Here is a 17527-nt window from a genome sequence, read left to right as displayed (position 1 = left end):
GAACGAGGTTTTTGGAAGATCTTCGGGTGGGCGTTGGGAGAGGTAGTGCTCAAGGGCAGAGAGACCATGGGTATGTGGGATGTTTGTGTAAAGGGATGTAGCATCTATGGTGACAAGAAAGGTTTCAGGTGGGAGAGGAGTGGGAATGGATTTGAGGCGTTCTAGGAAGTGGTTTGTGTCTTTGATGTAGGATGGGAGTCTGCGGGTGATAGGTTGTAGGTGCTGGTCTACCAGAGCTGAGATACGTTCGGTTGGGGATTTGAAGCCTGCTACAATGGGACGGCCAGGATGGTTCTCTTTGTGGATTTTGGGTAATAGGTAGAAGGTAGGGGTACGTGGCTCAGGTGGAGTGAGTAAGTCTATGGAAGCCGTTGTGAGGCCTTGTGAGGGACCTTGGATTTTTAGAATTTTTTGCAGCTCAGTCTGGATGGAGGGAATGGGATCCTGGGTAACAGCTTTGTAGGTTGAGGTGTCAGAGAGTTGCCGCAGTCCTTCTGCCACATACTCCACACGGTCAAGTACGACAGTTGTGGAGCCTTTATCCGCCGGGAGGATAACAATAGAGTGGTCTATTTTCAGCTCTTTAATGGCACGGGATTCAGCTGGGGTGATGTTGGGGGTTGTCGGGATGTTCTTCAAGAAGGACTGGGAGGCAACACTGGATGTGAGGAATTCCTGAAATGTCTGCAAGGGATGGTTTTGGGGGAGGGGAGGAGGATCCCTTTGAGAAGGCAGTCGGAACTGTTCTAGACAGGGTTCAACACTGGGTCTAGTACTTGGGGGGGGCTGTGTTTGGGTAGTGAAGTGATATTTCCAGTTGAGGTTCCGGGTGAATGAGAGGAGATCTTTAACCAAGGCAGTGTGATTGAATTTAGGTGTGGGGCTAAAGGTTAAGCCTTTTGATAGAACAGATGTCTCTGGAGGAGAGAGGGATCTGGATGAGAGGTTTAGGACTGAATTGGGACTGGTGATATGTGGCATTTGACTGTGGTTATAGTTGAGATTTGGTCTGTGTGGGGTATGTGCTGGGATGGGGAGATTGAGTAGGGTGGCAAGGCTAGGTTTGTTGGCTATGAGGGGGGTTTGTTGAAGGTTCTGTTGTGGTTGGTGTTTGTGAGGGATAGGGAGAGGGACCCCACTTCTTAGGTGTTGCACTAGCACTGTGGATAGTTTTTTCAGGTGTTGTGTGGCATGGAACTCAAGTTTGCAGCTGGCTTCTAGGATGATGTTCCTCAGTGTGTTCTCCAAGCAAGGGTTTGAGAGGTGGAGGACTTTGAAGAGAGATAGGAGCTGTTGGGAGTGGTGGTTACATGAAGTAGTGTAGAGATTCAGGACAAGTTGGGTAAGGGCTAAGGATTGAAGGTTCTGGAATTCCAGGAGAGACTGGTGGAAGGAGGAATTGCACCCAGAGATGGGAACTTTTAAGGTAAGCCCTTTAGGGGTAATTCCAAAGGTTAAGCAGGACTGGAGGAAAAGTATGTGGGATTGCAGTTTGGCTACAGTGAATGCATGTTTCCGGAATGAATGTAAATAATGTGGTATAGGATTAGGGTACATAGTGGGTAACTGGTGGGTAGGGAAATTAAATAACTAAAGTTGAGATAGTAATCATAAGAAGGAGTAAAACACGGAGGGAAGGACGAGAAGGAAAGAAATTGTGTGGCTAATGTTCAATACCAAAGGAAGACCAGTAAATAAGAAAAATACGGAAAAAGTTGACCAGACCAAGCAACTATGTCCAGATCAGGGGAAAAAAGAACACACGTAGCTCAAAAACAGAGAGAGCGAGTGGCGAAAAAAGATCGCGCGTGCCGCAAAATCGATCGCGCGTGCCGCAAAATCGATCGCGCGTGCCGCAAAAGCGATCGCGCGAGCCGCAAAAAAGATCGCGCGTGCCGCAAAAAAGATCGCGGGTGGGGCAGAAATGTCCCACAATTTTTTCTTGTGGCAGAGAAAGATAGCCAATGGCACAAAAGTATCGCCAGCAACAAGAAATCGACGGAAATGGATGATACTGGTAGGTGTGGAAGAGATTGTTGGCAGTGATTGTTGGCTGGGAAACAGCGAATAACGAACGTTAAAACTATGGAATGTTGAATAAATAAATCAATAAATAAAAAAGAGAAGAGGACTATAAACGGAACAGGATAATAGGAGGATGATGAAACTAGCACAGTTGGTGACGAAAATATTTATTTATGTATATATAAAACACTGAAGGAGAGAAAGTGTTAAGATGACAGACGTAAGTGATAGCTAACAAAAGGGACAAAACAATGAAGGATGTGGACCATATAGGTGATCTAAATGATTAATGGAAAATCTCATATAAGATGTGAAACAAATACTAACAAAGAGATAGAGGGGCTGGCCAGTACTTACCTCAGCTCAGTACAGCCGATAGATACACATAAAACAGAACTGAAAATTTACATTCCTAGCTTTCGGAACTTTGTTCCTTCATCAGGGAGGAGAGAGGGGAAAAAAAGGGAAGAAGGGAAAGTGGATTCGGTTACTCACAACCCAGGTTATGAAGCAACAGGGAAAGGTAAACAGGGAGGGTAGCAAGGATGGAGGCATGGTTGTCAGAGGGAAGCCAAAGATATTCTACTGTAAGTACTGTGCCAGCTTCAACCAAAGAGGATGCATACAGAAGTAAAGAGGTATATAGTATAAAGATAAAGATAAACACAACTATGTAGGATGAAAAGATGCGTGAATAGCTAAAGAGGAAAGGGAAAGAGGAGAAGACTGAAGAGTGAATGGGAGTGAGGTTGTTTAACGTAGGTTCAGTCCAGGGGGATGGCGGGATGAAAGGATGTGTTGGAGTGCAAGTTCCCATCTCCGCAGTTCAGAGGGACTGGTGTTGGGTGGGAGAAGCCAAATGGCACATACGGTGTAGCAGGTTCCTAGGTCCCTAGAATTATGCTGGAGGGCATGCTCCGCTACTGGGTATTGGGCATCTCCTAGGCGGACAGTTCGTCTGTGTCCGTTCATGCGCTCAGCCAGTTTGGTTGTTGTCATGCCGATGTAAAAGGCTGTGCAGTGCAGGCATGTCAGTTGATAAATGACATGTGTAGTTTCACACGTAGCCCTGCCTTGAATTGTGTATGTTTTACCAGTAGCGGGGCTGGAGTAGGTGGTTGTGGGCGGATGCATGGGGCAGGTTTTGCAGCGGGGTCGGTTACAGGGGTAGGAACCGCTGGGTAGAGAAGGTAGTCTGGGAATATTGTAGGGTTTAACAAGGATGTTACGGAGGTTAGGGGGGCGACGAAAGGCAACTCTGGGTGGTGTGGGGAGAATTTTGTCAAGGGATGATCTCATTTCAGGGGTTGACTTGAGAAAGTCATATCCCTGGCGGAGTAATTTGTTGATGTTTTCGAGGCCAGGATAATATTGGGTGACAAGGGGGATACTTCTGTGTGGTCTGGGGGTAGGAACATTGTTGTTGGATGGGGAGGAATGTATTGCTCGGGAAATCTGTTTGTGGACAAGGTCTGCAGGATAGTTGCGGGAGAGGAAAGCACTGGTCAGGTTATTGGTGTAGTTGTTGAGGGATTCGTCACTGGAGCAGATACGTTTGCCACGAATACCTAGGCTGTAGGGAAGGGAGCGTTTGATGTGGAAAGGATGGCAGCTATCAAAGTGAAGGTACTGTTGTTTGTTTGTGGGTTTGATATGGACAGAGGTGTGGATGTGAGCTTCAACAAGATGAAGGTCAACATCCAGGAAGGTGGCTTGGGTTTTGGAGTAGCTATTCACGCATCTTTTCATCCTACATAGTTGTGTTTATCTTTATCTTTATACTATATACCTCTTTACTTCTGTATGCATCCTCTTTGGTTGAAGCTGGCACAGTACTTACAGTAGAATATCTTTGGCTTCCCTCTGACAACCATGCCTCCATCCTTGCTACCCTCCCTGTTTACCTTTCCCTGTTGCTTCATAACCTGGGTTGTGAGTAACCGAATCCACTTTCCCTTCTTCCCTTTTTTTCCCCTCTCTCCTCCCTGATGAAGGAACAAAGTTCCGAAAGCTAGGAATGTAAATTTTCAGTTCTGTTTTATGTGTATCTATCGGCTGTACTGAGCTGAGGTAAGTACTGGCCAGCCCCTCTATCTCTTTGTTAGTATTTGTTAAATATATATTTATATTTTTATATTTATATTAAACTTACTTATAACATGAATTAAATGACTATTTACTTGATTTCTGTCAACTTATGTGGAGTACCGCGATATAAAATATTAGGTGGTGTGAGAGACTGCATGTTTCTAGTTACGCACATTTCAGAGATGTTTCATGTTAAGGGTTAAAAATTATTTGTGCTAGGATATTGTGATAAAGAATGATCCCCTTCAACAACATGAACTCAAGAGTAGGAACAGTGACTTTCTTTTCAATCATTTGTCACAGTTTTTTGGACTTCATAACTTATCTGATGTGTAATTGATGTACCGTAGTAGTTCTTTTACACAGGAGGAAAGGGCAAAATTTACCACTTAGCCTGTGTATACAAAACAAATTTTGGGGCAGTTCTGTAATTTTAATGTTACTTGCTTATGCAGATACTGTGAGGATGGCCAATAAATGGAAACAATCGTAATAAAGTAAATATTCATACAGATTTATTTAAATGTGCCCTATTTACCCTCACTTTTTCTGCAAGAATCTCCCGTCTATGTCACTGCAGCTCCTGCTGTCCTCCTCCATGAATGTCTTGTAATCATTTGTTTAAGAAATTAGGCATTTTGACTTTTGATATTTATTCCCTCAAAGTTTATTGTTAATAACCCACTGCAGTCCAAAAAGAACAATGATGTATGTAATTACAATATCGGAAAAAATTGACATTCATTATTCTACATTAAGATTGCCTAACACAGAAAGGGGGTGCAAAATGTTACTGCCAAAATTCTTGATCACTTACCCAATAGTATGCAATGCCTGACAAATGGCAAAGTTACATTTGAAAACAAACTCCTCCTATTCCATAGAAGGATATCTATTTTCGTACTGTGTAGAAGGTGGTGGGTAGGAATTACTCTCACCCACCTATACTTATAAAACAATAAAATAAAAAAGTACCACTTCTAAAGGGTCAGCATTCAAACCATATTCATATACAAATGTGAAATGGAAATGTAAAATGGCTCAATCTATATTGTTATGACAAATGGAAATGAGACAGAGGGAAAGTAAGAAAACCGTTTATCATTTCAAAAGCAATTGTCAGGACTGAGAATACATTATCCCACGGCAGCGCTTTCCCGGAAAAACAGTCAGGGTTGCCAGCGGAACCACCAGGGTACCCAGGTGTGCATCTGTTCATCCGAAGCAAATTGACGGCAGCAAAAGTCTTTCTCCAGGGCTCCAAAAATATGGAAATATGGGAAAGATCGTGACTGTACAGAGGTCACGTAAGGGCTTCCCGGCAAAACTTCTGCAGGGTACTCGAACCGACCTCGGCGACGTACTGACGGACAAAGCAATGCACACCTCGATACAATTGTGGTTCCGTAGGCAACTGCGAACATTTTTCCACAAAGGCACCGACCGTCTCACTCGATCTGACTATAGTCTACTACCCTCATTTTACTTTTGTAGACGTTCGTCTCTTATCAGATGCTATCCATTCCACTCGACTGCCCTTCCGAGTCCCTCGTTGGCTCCGACCGAATAGCAGTATTGTTGGTGAACCTCACAGTGTTTGCGTCTTCTTCCTGAACTTCAATTCTCTTTCCAAATTTCTCCTGTTCAGAATACAGAGTGAGTAACACTGGGAGGGGGAGGGGAAGGGGGGGGGGGGGGGGGAGGGCGGGGTAGCTACAGTCGCGGCTCACTCCCTGCCTCTTTTTCTTGTCGTTCAAATTTTAACTGCAGTCTGGTTGGTGTACAAGTTGCAAAACTTTATAATAAATAATACTTAAATCACACCCCAAAACATGGGATACAAATTACTGAAAAATTCGAGAAAATATATGTAAATTACATTATGTCATTTACGAACACAATTCCGGGTATTTTCCCCTCCTGTCCTTTACTGGTACGCCTCCTTTTGTCCCGTGACTCACAGTGACTGGAACCCTACTTATTATTATTATTTCTGCTGACAATTTCATCTTTTGTCCAATATTTTTGTGCCTAAGTGTTCTGTTGCATTCTGTGATCTTTGTTTCATTTGGAAGACAGATTAAAATACAGTTACTAAATCTGACACTGAAATAATGTGTTATGTGAATAGCACCTCCAACAAACAATGTGTACGTGGAGTGAGTAGACGATCTAACGCTATGCGGTTCTATAGCTATTTTTTACGTTTGGATCGTGCGAGAACGGAAGTACAAATCTGGTAAGTAGTGTTTTAGAATTTATCACCTACACGAGCTCTACACACAGTACTATTGTAGGAACAACTGCCAGTCGGTTTGATTTTGTAGCTCCATATGTAAAGTAATAAGAAGTAATAAGCGTTATTCAGCTTCGACGATAGTGCATTCGGACAAAAAGGCTTCGAGCCCTGACGAGAGTGGAAAACCTGCCCAGAACTGGTCGCCTACCGGTTTTCACCGACAACTTGAAAGAATTTTATTTCCTGTGATACAAAAATCGGTGCTATTAAGGTATTTCTTCCATATAAATTACAATTTGAAGAAATGATTAAAAAGAGTGTTACATTACTTTTATGTGCTAAGTTTTTGTGATACTTCTCAAGAGTGTGGTGCAGTTTTTCTAAACCAGTGCCCAAACTAAAAAGCGTGAAGCTCTATAAACCCAGAAGACATCTGATTAATACAAATTAGGTTACCAAAAAACACACGAGCATATGTCGGTCGGTCGATTTGGGGGAAGGGACCGAGCACAAAGGTCATCAGTCCCATCGGATCAGGGAAGAACGGGGAAGGAAGTCTGCCGCACCCCTTCGATGGGACCGACCCGGCATTTGCCCGAAGTGATTTACGGAAATCGTGGAAAATTTAAATTGGGGTGGCCGGACGCAGGTTCTAACGGTCATCCTCTCGAATGCGGGTCCAGTGTGAATATGTTCTAAAAAACTGTCAGAGAAGTGTGTGCGCGAATTTACAAATAGCTGGTAATCTTCCAGAACAGTTCCACGGTCCTGTAATTTGAGCATTTCAAAACTATCATCATCTCCATTTCTTAACAGTTTACAGAAGCGAGTTTGTTTCTAGAAAATATTTCTCTAAGATTTCCACATTTTTCCAGATTATAATTCAGAATGTCCCCGAACAAACTTCTGTCGTACGTGGGAACGAGTTTTACTTTCCCTGAGAATTTCCGATTTTTCGCACAAGTTGCCACTGTGATATAGCGACATTCTTAAAGGTTCCAGTCTGAAGATTCTTTACAAAAATTACTGAAAATTAGATGAGATTAAGAATGGCTCCATTCAATGTGGTCTTACATAAAGAATTACCCAACCATACTACTGGCTTAGAAGAGAACAACAGACCAGAATTATTAGGTGTACAGAAACTGAACTATGTCTCCGTGAGAGATCCACGGAAATATATCACCGACGTACAAAGGCAGTCGTAACAGAAGATGAAGCTGAGGACCCTTACAAGGTGCTGAAACCGAGCAAGTTTTCACTTCGAGGTGCTCCCTGCACACACACACACACACACACACACACACACACACACACACACACACAAAGATGAACAAAAGCAAACCAAAAACAAAATTAAAAATAAAATTAAAAAGCTCAAAATGTAAACATATATAAATTTTATCGCAGATGTTCAGAGACAGAAAATGATACATAGGTAACAACAAGACACAAAAGCAGTGAGCAAGGATTATCAGAAAGTTAGAAGTGTATGTGTGGGTGAAAGCATTTTGTATTTCTAGACATATATCTGCATTGCTCTATTGTTAATCTGTTATAAGCACACTACATTGGCTGAACAGAAACAATGGTATAAAAGCTGCATCTAAGTGCTTACAGGGGAAACGGAGTACAGAAAGGAGGACAAGGAAGAAGAAGGAAAGGGGGTCAGAGAGCAGAATCTTTCACCTGACAAGCAGGAAGGGTAGCTGAACAATCACCACAAGGTGTTACAAAATTATTTTATTAAAACATTTAGATTTTTTTCTTCTGAGATTCAGGCACTTAAATTCTCCCACTAGATAAAGATTAAAGGGTGTAAACAGATTTAAGCGAGGAAGTACAGCGCTATCACATACAATGATTAATATTACTGTTAACATTACAAAAAACTATTTCCTATTTGTTACTGAGCAAAAGGCAGCAGATAAGTGAGGTAGTTTGCTGTGACGGTGAGGTATGCACACTTTCATTCCCAGTCCGTTTCGTTACAGCCGTCAGATCGATTGCACTTTCGGTTCACAGAATAAATGCCGGCAAGTCCACTGCGCTAGGAAGAATCGAGACTGGGGTGTGCAGACCTGCTCTACAAGGTCGTATTGAGTTAAGCTTCATTCTGACCTGCAATATCAAGCAAAACCTTCAACTTTATTGTGTGCCACTGAAATATAAAGCAAGCAGTTATTATTTTCTACAAAATATGTAAGAACTGAACACACGTCAGCGCAGGATAGCGGTTTATCGAACACGTACACCGGTTATCTTCGAGAGTAAACCACGACACACAAAAGGTGAGAAAGGTGAAGAAGCAGCTCGGCATATTTCGTTAGTACTCGTCTGTGGCAGTTTCCCGAAGTCCTATTAAATGTATCAAGTTTAGTCTGCTGATGAAATAATTTTAAGTAAAACAGATATTTCGACAAAACTTTTCTTTCTGGTTATTTTATTTGTAGTACAGACTTTAAGCATAGATTATTAACCTTGTAAAAACACAGATTTGAACATTAAAGCGTCACGTTACTGACACAAATCGGTCTATTTCTCCTCCGTCGATAAGCCCGTGCTACTTTCCACTTATAACCGACAACTCGACAAAAGGCTCAATTTTTTGACCTACCTATAAATTTGAAAAAGCGTGCCCCGGCACATTTTTGGTAGTCTCTTTCCCATTTAAGTATCGTACCGAAGATCGATACCTCTACGCTTTTGACAATCTTTTCTGTCTTCCACCTAAACTTATTTTGCTGTGCTCTTCTTTCACAATCACCGTGCACACATTTCTTATTTTTCAACTCGAACCGACTGGACCCTACGTTATTTTACTTTCATTCCCCGCTTTAGTGCAGCACGTGTTTGAGGGTCTAATTTAAACTCACATATTTTGTGCTTCCTTACTTTCTCAACCTTTACCTTTCGAAGTTCGAAATGCCAGCAGCTTTTTGTGTCAGTGAAAGTTCTATTACCAGCTCATTTGTCCTCGAGACAGCAGTCTGAACACTGTGTCGGTCTCTGCTATCTATCAATATGTCTGACTTTAATCCAGTTCTCAAAATTTTATGAAACATATCTTCCCTCCCACCCGTTATAGGAAATTGTCGAGGAGGAAAATGACAACAGAATTAAAATTAGGTCGCAGTGTAATAGTCTCTCCCACTACAGCTCCAGCGTCATTAAGGTACCAGCAGTCAGTGCACTGTCGTTATCGAAGTCGGCGTATCACCGGGGCTGCACAATCACGATACTATAAACATTTTTATAGCAACAGGAAACCTTTTACGTAGACTAAAAGTAGAAGAAAGAAAAAAATACACAGGCAACACAACAGATAAGCAGGAGGTATTTGACGGGCAGAGGAGGTGGAGTGGGAACAGGGATTCAGAGGAGAAAAAATAAGAACTCTACATCATAAGAGAGCAGAATTTGAAAAACAGCAACAAAACTGACTTCATAAATAACTTTACACATGAAAAATAAACAAAAATAAATTTTAGGTAAATAATACTAGACAAGTACATTTACATACCACCTTAAATAATCAATTTTTGAAAAATAATGTAATCGAATAGATAAAAAATATACTCACCGAGTGGCTGCAGGGAAACACACACGTACAAGTATAGAAATTTGCAAGCTTTCGGAGCCAGAGGCGCCCCCTCCTCCCCGCAGAAGGGTTGAAGGTGAAGGGAGAGAGGGGCGAAGAAAAATGACCCGTCACGTTTAGGAATTGGGGAGAGTTTGGAAAAGCTGCCCAGAACCCCAAATCGGGGGAGATTTACCGGACAGGATGCCAAGGGACTTCTCGTCCCGCCCGGTAAGTGTCCCCTGACCTGGGGTTCTGGGTGACTCGCAAACTCTCCCCGTTCCCTAAACCGCACCGGTCTTTTTCCTTCACCCCTCTTCCTTGCCCTCTGTCCCTTCTGCCCAGAAGATGGAGCCACTGGCTCCGAAAGCTTGCAAATTTCGATAACTGTGTGTGTGTGCGCGTTCTTCTGCAGCCACTAGGTGAATAGATTTACTTAATCGTCTAATTACATTATATATACCAGCTTAAATGAACTGAAACCACAGTGTCGACTACTGGTGAAAACTGCCAGCAGTGGACAGAGTTCTTGAGATACACTGATCTGTAACTGAGAACACACATCCGAGGGCAGCAGATGTGCTGGACTTCTCGTTTCCATTAGCATGCCAAATGTCACACTGAGCATTAATGTGGGAGTTTCAAATATTGATAACTAAGTCTGCAACTTGTGGGCAATTTTACCATAAATTGATCAAAATGAAAAGAAGGGAGGCACTAAACACTGTCCTCTGCTTTGAACAACTGTGAAGCAAGGAAAAAAATTTAATGGCTGTATTGGTTATATTTATATGCCTGCAACAGTGTGCCAAGATATTGTGACACGACCTGTAAATAGGCACAGACAGGAATGATGCTACTACATACTTCAAGTGACTACAAACAGTGAAAAAGCTAACAACGTGTTCCACCTGCAGATCAGTTCTACTTTTATCGTGTTTCACTCCTCCCCACCGTGCTACCGCAGGGAGAATACTTACGGTCGAAGTCCGAGGCGTGAGATGCCAGACTGTCACAGTGGCTCGTTTGCAATTCTTCTCGTAAAGCTGTAAGCATCGAATGCAGCCGAAGAAAAAATTTCACAGAACTGCTCAAAAGGAAAGCCTCATTAAAGAAGTTAGCAAACTCGTGTTTACGAGCCCACAGCACACTTTCAGAATGAGAGATGGGAGGACGCGAGACGGTTGGCAGTGAGATGAATGGTAATGAGATGATTTTCAATCAGAAGAGAGAATTATTCCTTACTTCCTGTCTGCGGCTCACTCTTTCCCATGACGGTACCCACTGCCTCAGTGAATTTGCCATACTGCTGCTTCGGAATGTCCATCAAGTAGCCGGCCGCCTGCGTAATGCGCTGCTGCGTTTCCTCTTTAGTACGGACTGCCAGGTCTTTTACCCAAGTCAGGGTTCCTGCAAAACAACTGCAACTGCATTTCTGCTCCCGTTCCTCAGAATGCGCACGGCACAACTACGAACTAACCCTCGGTTAGTAAGTTACGCAACTCCGAACGAGGTAGGGAGCACTGTACAGAAATCTATTCTAAGATTCGTCTCCGAGCAGGACTACAGGCAGAGAAAAGCGGGCACTGTGGCTAATGCAGTCTGAAAAAAGCGGGCACTGTGACTAATGCAGTCTGAAGCACGACAGAGAAATGTCTCTTCAGAAACCTGGAAACAGGAGTAGAAGTCGGGGAGGTACGTACGGAGAGGCAGTACGGTGACCGCAGGAAAGCGTAACGCAGTGCACAGATGAGAAGAAATATTTTTTTGAAGCTTAAAATTGTGAGAAATTAATGTCCTCAAACTTTGTTACCAAACAGACTAATTAAATGTATCAAATAAGGGTCTGTACAAAGTAATATTGAAGTCGCTCTCAGAGCCGCACAAAAAGCGGCGACTTATTTTACAAATGGAAGGTAGCAAATTGTTACAGAAATGGAAGATCGATTTGCTCTAGAATAGTTATCCTGGCATAAAAGCAATAACCCACCGCCTAAAATCCTGGCTGTGCTAAGCAATTACAAAAAAATACGGGATGAAAACAATCTTTGAAAATATTATGTAATTGTATAGATAAAAAGTCTACTCACATGCACATATATAGGTATTTAAATTTGCAAACTTTTGGAGCCAGTTGCCCCTCCTCCTGGCAAAAGGCTTCAAGAGGGAAGAAAAACACACGAAGGAAAAGGACTGGTGAGGTTTAGGAAATGGAGAGACTTTGGAAAAGTCACCCAGAACCCCAGTCAGGGGAGAATTACTGCACCGGATTAGAAGGAAAGACCGATTCTCGGGGACTGCGCCAGACGAGATTTGAAAACCTGAGAGCTTAAAGGTGGGAGACAGGGTAATACACACACAGAGACTGCTGCCAAAGCATCGTGCACAAGTTAATATTAGTAGAGACTAAACAGATACAGAAGACTAAAAGGGATAAAGAAACAAACTCAAACACCTGAAAGTTCAGGTAGGAATACCAACATTGTAGCAAAACACAGACTTCTACTTACCGTAAAGAAGGCACGTTAAGTTACCGACAGGCACAATTAAAATAGTTTCCTAAAGCTTTCGACAACGTTCATCAGTAAAACACACACACACACACACACACACACACACACACACACACACACACACACACACACACACACACATTCATATACACAAGCAAGCACACCTCATGTACACAAATTGGCCTACATAGAAAATGAAGAAAGTAACAGTTACCGCGAAGAAAAGCTGAGACTGCCACAAGGGTGGCAAGAACCGAAGCATATTTAATGTCAGTTCCCATCTGTGGAGTTCTGGAAAACTTGTGACCTGAAGGAAGAATACAGATGGCACATGTGGTGAAGCAGGCACTGATGCTGTAGAGGAAGTTCTGCTACAGAATATTGTGTGTTCCCAGTTACACCCTCTGCCTATGCCATTCATCCTAACCGATAACTCAGTGGTAATCATTTCGATGCAAAATGCTAGTACACAATATGTTGTTTCAAAAGTGGGTCTCCCTTCAATAGTACACGTTCAGTCTGTTACAGGACTGATATAGGTGGTGGTGGTTGGGAAGGGGCGTAGTGGGGGCGGGGGGCACAGGGCAAGTCTGGCAGTGGGGTAGTCACAGGGGTAGGAACCAACCAGAGGGTAGGGAAACTGATGCAGAAGCAGCACAGGATCTAACAAAGATATTGCGGAGATTCGGGGGGCGACGAAAAGCAGTTCTAGGTGTGGTGGGCAAAATGTTTGTCAGAATGGATCTCATTTCAGGGCACGACTTTAGGAAGTTTGGTGGCCGGTGAATGCCGAGGCAACGTGACCAGCCTCCCCTCGATTTTCAGACGCGCTGTACGGGAGAGCGCACGGGCTACACTGTGGGTGCAATATATTCAGTTTCCGAGAAAACTTCGAGCACCTACACTCTACGAGATCCGTCGATACGAATTCCGATCCTACGGCACCTCGTAACGACCGGACACGAGGTCTCGAGATCTCGTCACGATACCTAATAGGAGTTAAACCTCGCCAGTTCGCCCGTACAATTTTGTAAGGAGGTGTTTGTGTGGTTAACATAATTCCTGCCCACACCATTAGCGATTCTCCTCGATATCGGTCCCTTTCCAGAATGTTCGGTCCCGAAATTGAGCTCCACATTCCCTCCAGATGCAAATCTGTCGAGAATCGGTGTCCGGATCGAATCGGGACTGGTCTGCGAAAAGAACGTCGGCCCACTATTCGAACGTCCCGGTGGCATGCCGACGGCTCCACTCTAGACGTTCTCTTCTGAAGAGACGTCAGAAGTAGGTGTACGTCTGCTCGAGCCTCCTGTACACCTTTTGCCTCGACAGAACAAGTCCGGTGGATGCCACGGGGTCAGATTCCAGTTGGCGTGCGCTATTAAGGCATTACTGCTGTGCCCTCGTGAGCAAATAAGGGTCCCGACGTCACAAACGGTCGGCCCCGTCCCGGTCTCCGGGATACAGTTTATAGAGACAAACCGTCGCCGTACGATTCACATTTAGCCACCGGGCCACACGAGTTCGCGACTGTCCCGCTTCCGTTCTTCTTACGGCCCGCCACTCCGAAGAGTCTGGCAGGTGTCTTCTCTGTGCCATAATGCACCGTCTGTGGCTGTGTACACAGCAGTTGTGGAAGAGGGACTACCTGTCAAACACTACCCCATTCGACAGATACCCTGACGTCACTGTCGGCGTGGTCGTCTGTCGACCGGAATGCCGACTTCCATGCAGAACACAATTGTACGTACAGCTGTTGACATTTTGTACAATTATATCGTGAATTGAGACACGGAAAGGCGAAATAGCAGTTTGTCGCCTTAATTTCGGACACCGGCGTATCTAAATCGAACCGGGAACTGAAGGGTTACGGATCCCGAGAAAGTCACCTTCGAGCAACCCACGAAAAGGTCTGCACAGGGAGGAGCTATTCCGGTTCCCGTCGCTGTGCTCCCGATCGGTTAGCACGTCTGCCCCTCGAAGGTAAAGTAGTAGTTAGTAAGAATAAAGTTGATTGAGGTGTCACAGGTTTGGAGTAAGGTGGTGCCGAACGAGGAAAGGTTCAGTAGCAGACAGACATTCCGTGTACACGGGGGACGGAGGGACGTGAATCAGTGGTGACAAGCAAGGTGTGTCGTGGGATTGGGACAGGTGCAGATTTCAGATGACCTAGAAAATTGTTGGTGTCTTTATTATAGCTACAGGTTGCATCAACTAAGGTAGTTATACGTTCAGTGAGTGCTTTGAAGCCAGTAATTACAGGATGGCTAGGGTGATTGGGTTTGTGGATCTTAGAAGGCAAAAGGTGGGGGTGTTTGGTTTGGGTGGGGTACGAATTTATACAGATTGAGATGACAATCCTTAAGAGTGACCTGAGGCTTTACGAAGGTACTGCAGGTCAGTTCAAATCACAGGAATGGTATCTCTACGGCAGATGCCGTACGTAGAGTTTTCAGACAGCTGGCACAGACCTTTGCTTAATTACTCCTGTCAGTCAAGTACCACAGTGGTAGATCCCTTGTTCACTGGAAGATAATGTTGGACTCGTCAGTTTTTAGGGAACGAAAAATCTGAGGTTCTGCACAGAACAGGTTACGATCACATTGTAGGGACCTGAGGACAGGTTGTGAAGCAGGTACCCTCGGGAGAATCGTAAGGAATGATTCTGAGATAGTGACGGTGGATTATGTCGGGATTGTGGCCAGAACCGTTCGAAGTAATCTCTGCCTCGCACCTTTTACGCTCCCAGGTTTTAAAATCTAGACCCGTGCAGTCCCCGAGAATCAGTCTTTCCTTCTCGTCCCGTCCAGTAAGTCTCCACCGACCTGGGGTTCCGGGCCACTTTTCCGAGCCCTTCCCATTTCGTAAACCTTACCAGTCCTCTTCCTTCGCCCCTTTTCATTCCCCTTCTGCAGAAGGAGCCACTGGTTCCAAAAGCTTGCACATTTCAATACCTTTATAGGTGTGTTCTCCGGCTGCCACTGGCAAGTAGATTTTTTTATCCATACAATTATGTTACATTTTTAAAGAAAATAACTACAAAAGATGAGAGATTAACATCCTAGTGACATTGAACTAATTAGAAGTAGAACAACAGGACACTCACAGAAAGACAGGGAGGGAAATTGTCTTGACTGTGAAAGGATGTATACAGACACTCATGAAAAACAATTTGCAGAATTACCGAAAAATTTTAAATGAGATGGCCGTGTGGGGATTTGAAGGGCACTGTTTACTATGTTTACAGGAAAAATTAAACTCTAGTACAGCAAGATTGTTGGTCTAGAGCAGTACAAGACTTTTCATATTTGGCACCATCTTAATCCCTAAAGATGGTAAGTTCTGCACCTTCAGTTGCATTATTTGTCACAATGTTTCTGAAGAAAGACAAGCAACAGTACAAGACCATGGCTTATAAGTGTAACAGACACACATCCTGACAGAAATGAACATAAAATTTTTTTCACTATTTGGAGGGACTCCAACAGGACGAAAAATCTCTGGCTCAGAAGAGTCGGTGCTCAAATCACTGCCTACCGCACACTACGACGAAACGGAAGGTACTACCTCACATGAAAAAATGATACCGTGCGTATAATCAATTGTATATTTTTAAAGGTGCGTAACAGCCACACAGTTGTGGGTAATTAAGAAAAACTGTTTAAATTGTATAATTATTTTGAATGTGCATCTTTATAGACATTTTTACATTATATGATGCAAATGTGATTGTCAAGCAAGAGATTGAACATTAATCATTAAAAGCTGGAAACTGATGCCTCAAAAAATGTTTAAAACATACAAAAATTGTACACTCCTGCATATTCATATTAGAATTATCTCGACCGTATACAGTATAATATGTACGGTTCTACATTTTGAAATACTAAATCGTGATTCTATAATATTAATCAGTGTTTAACAGTCCACTCATTCGTTGTCCCGGCTGTCATTCTTTAGAGGCCACTTCAAAATGTCTTGTCCGTAATGTCTGTGTCCGTCAGGCAGTAACGTCCTCCGACGTATCGGGAACCTTTCCCGAAGGATGAGCCGGTTTATCTGGTGCAGCCAGAGGACCACGTCAGAGGCTCAGAAGAAAAGTGCGATTAATCTGACGGCCTTCGGTCATTGTAGAAGCTGTATTGCCGTCATTACTTGCGTCGCCAAAAACAAAATGTCAAAAGTGCAGACAGAGAATGTAACCTTCCCCCGTCTGTGACTTCTGGTCCTCCTGTGACACGTTTGCCACCAGTATTACAGCAACAACAGCAGCAGCAGCAGCAGTACCCTCCCTGACAAGAAATTTACCTGGCTTTGAACTTTTAAAAATGACCTCTGTAACATCACGGACAATATATAATGTGTCCCGTTTCCTCAGTCTCCTTTTTATAGTGTCGAAATCCTTATCGCGAGGTAAATAACTGGAAAGCAATGTCTAATTTCACAGAATTGATTAGGTGTAACAGAATCAGCCGTGAGCTTTCCGGCCTTCACACTCACGGCATATGTATACTGTATTTGTGTCAGTATTTATATAATGTATGCAAAGTACACTGACAGTGAGTTGTCACGGATAAAACTCGTGTTGCACTGGAATTTCTGGTAGGAATACATTCTGCATAAAATCAAAAGACTACGAAAAGAATGCGGTCTTCTAATTTTCTGCCCTTCCGTTTACGAAGAAATGGCTCAGTCAGTGCTCTACGTTTTACTGCACCGTTTAACTGACGAGACCTCAGCTTTAGGTGTAACTCCTCGCAGGCGTGCATTGCTGACAGGTGCCCTCCAAAAATTAACATTGTTTTTCAGAACACTGTAGAGTATGTACTAACTGGTGGACAGATACTGCTTTAATGTCATAATGTTCATTTACACTGAAATCCCAAAGAAAGTGATATAACCGTGTGTATTCAAATAAAGAGATATGTAAGCAGGCATAATAAGGTGTTGCAATTGGGAACGCCTATATAAGAAAACGAGCATCTGGCGCAGTTGTCAGATCCGTTACTACTGCTACAGTGGCAGGTTATCGCCATCTGAGTGACTTTGAACGCACCGTTATAGTCGGCACACGAGTGACGG

At 43.5% G+C, this 17527-nt stretch overlaps 1 protein-coding gene across 6 annotated transcripts in view; it reads right to left on the bottom strand.

Moving 5' to 3' along the window:
* The window catches only part of LOC126428418 (programmed cell death 6-interacting protein), a 184410-nt gene that overhangs the window by 28757 nt on the left and 138126 nt on the right, over nt 1–17527 (bottom strand). For 2 of the 6 annotated variants that reach the window (XM_050090342.1, XM_050090343.1), the window contains exon 15: nt 11178–11342. The exons of 2 other annotated variants lie outside the window; for them this stretch is intronic. In XM_050090342.1, the coding sequence (XP_049946299.1) occupies nt 11178–11342 (165 nt within the window). Of the gene's footprint in view, nt 1–8253; nt 8474–11177; nt 11343–17527 lie in introns of those variants that run through there. 2 more of the 6 variants (XM_050090346.1, XM_050090347.1) reach the window with 2 other exon arrangements.

The sequence above is a fragment of the Schistocerca serialis genome, chromosome 12 (genome assembly GCF_023864345.2).
Source record: "Schistocerca serialis cubense isolate TAMUIC-IGC-003099 chromosome 12, iqSchSeri2.2, whole genome shotgun sequence".
In the NCBI taxonomy this organism is placed as follows: domain Eukaryota; kingdom Metazoa; phylum Arthropoda; class Insecta; order Orthoptera; family Acrididae; genus Schistocerca; species Schistocerca serialis.
Note: the sequence above shows the minus strand (reverse complement) of the source record. Positions and strands in the feature narration are given on the sequence as shown.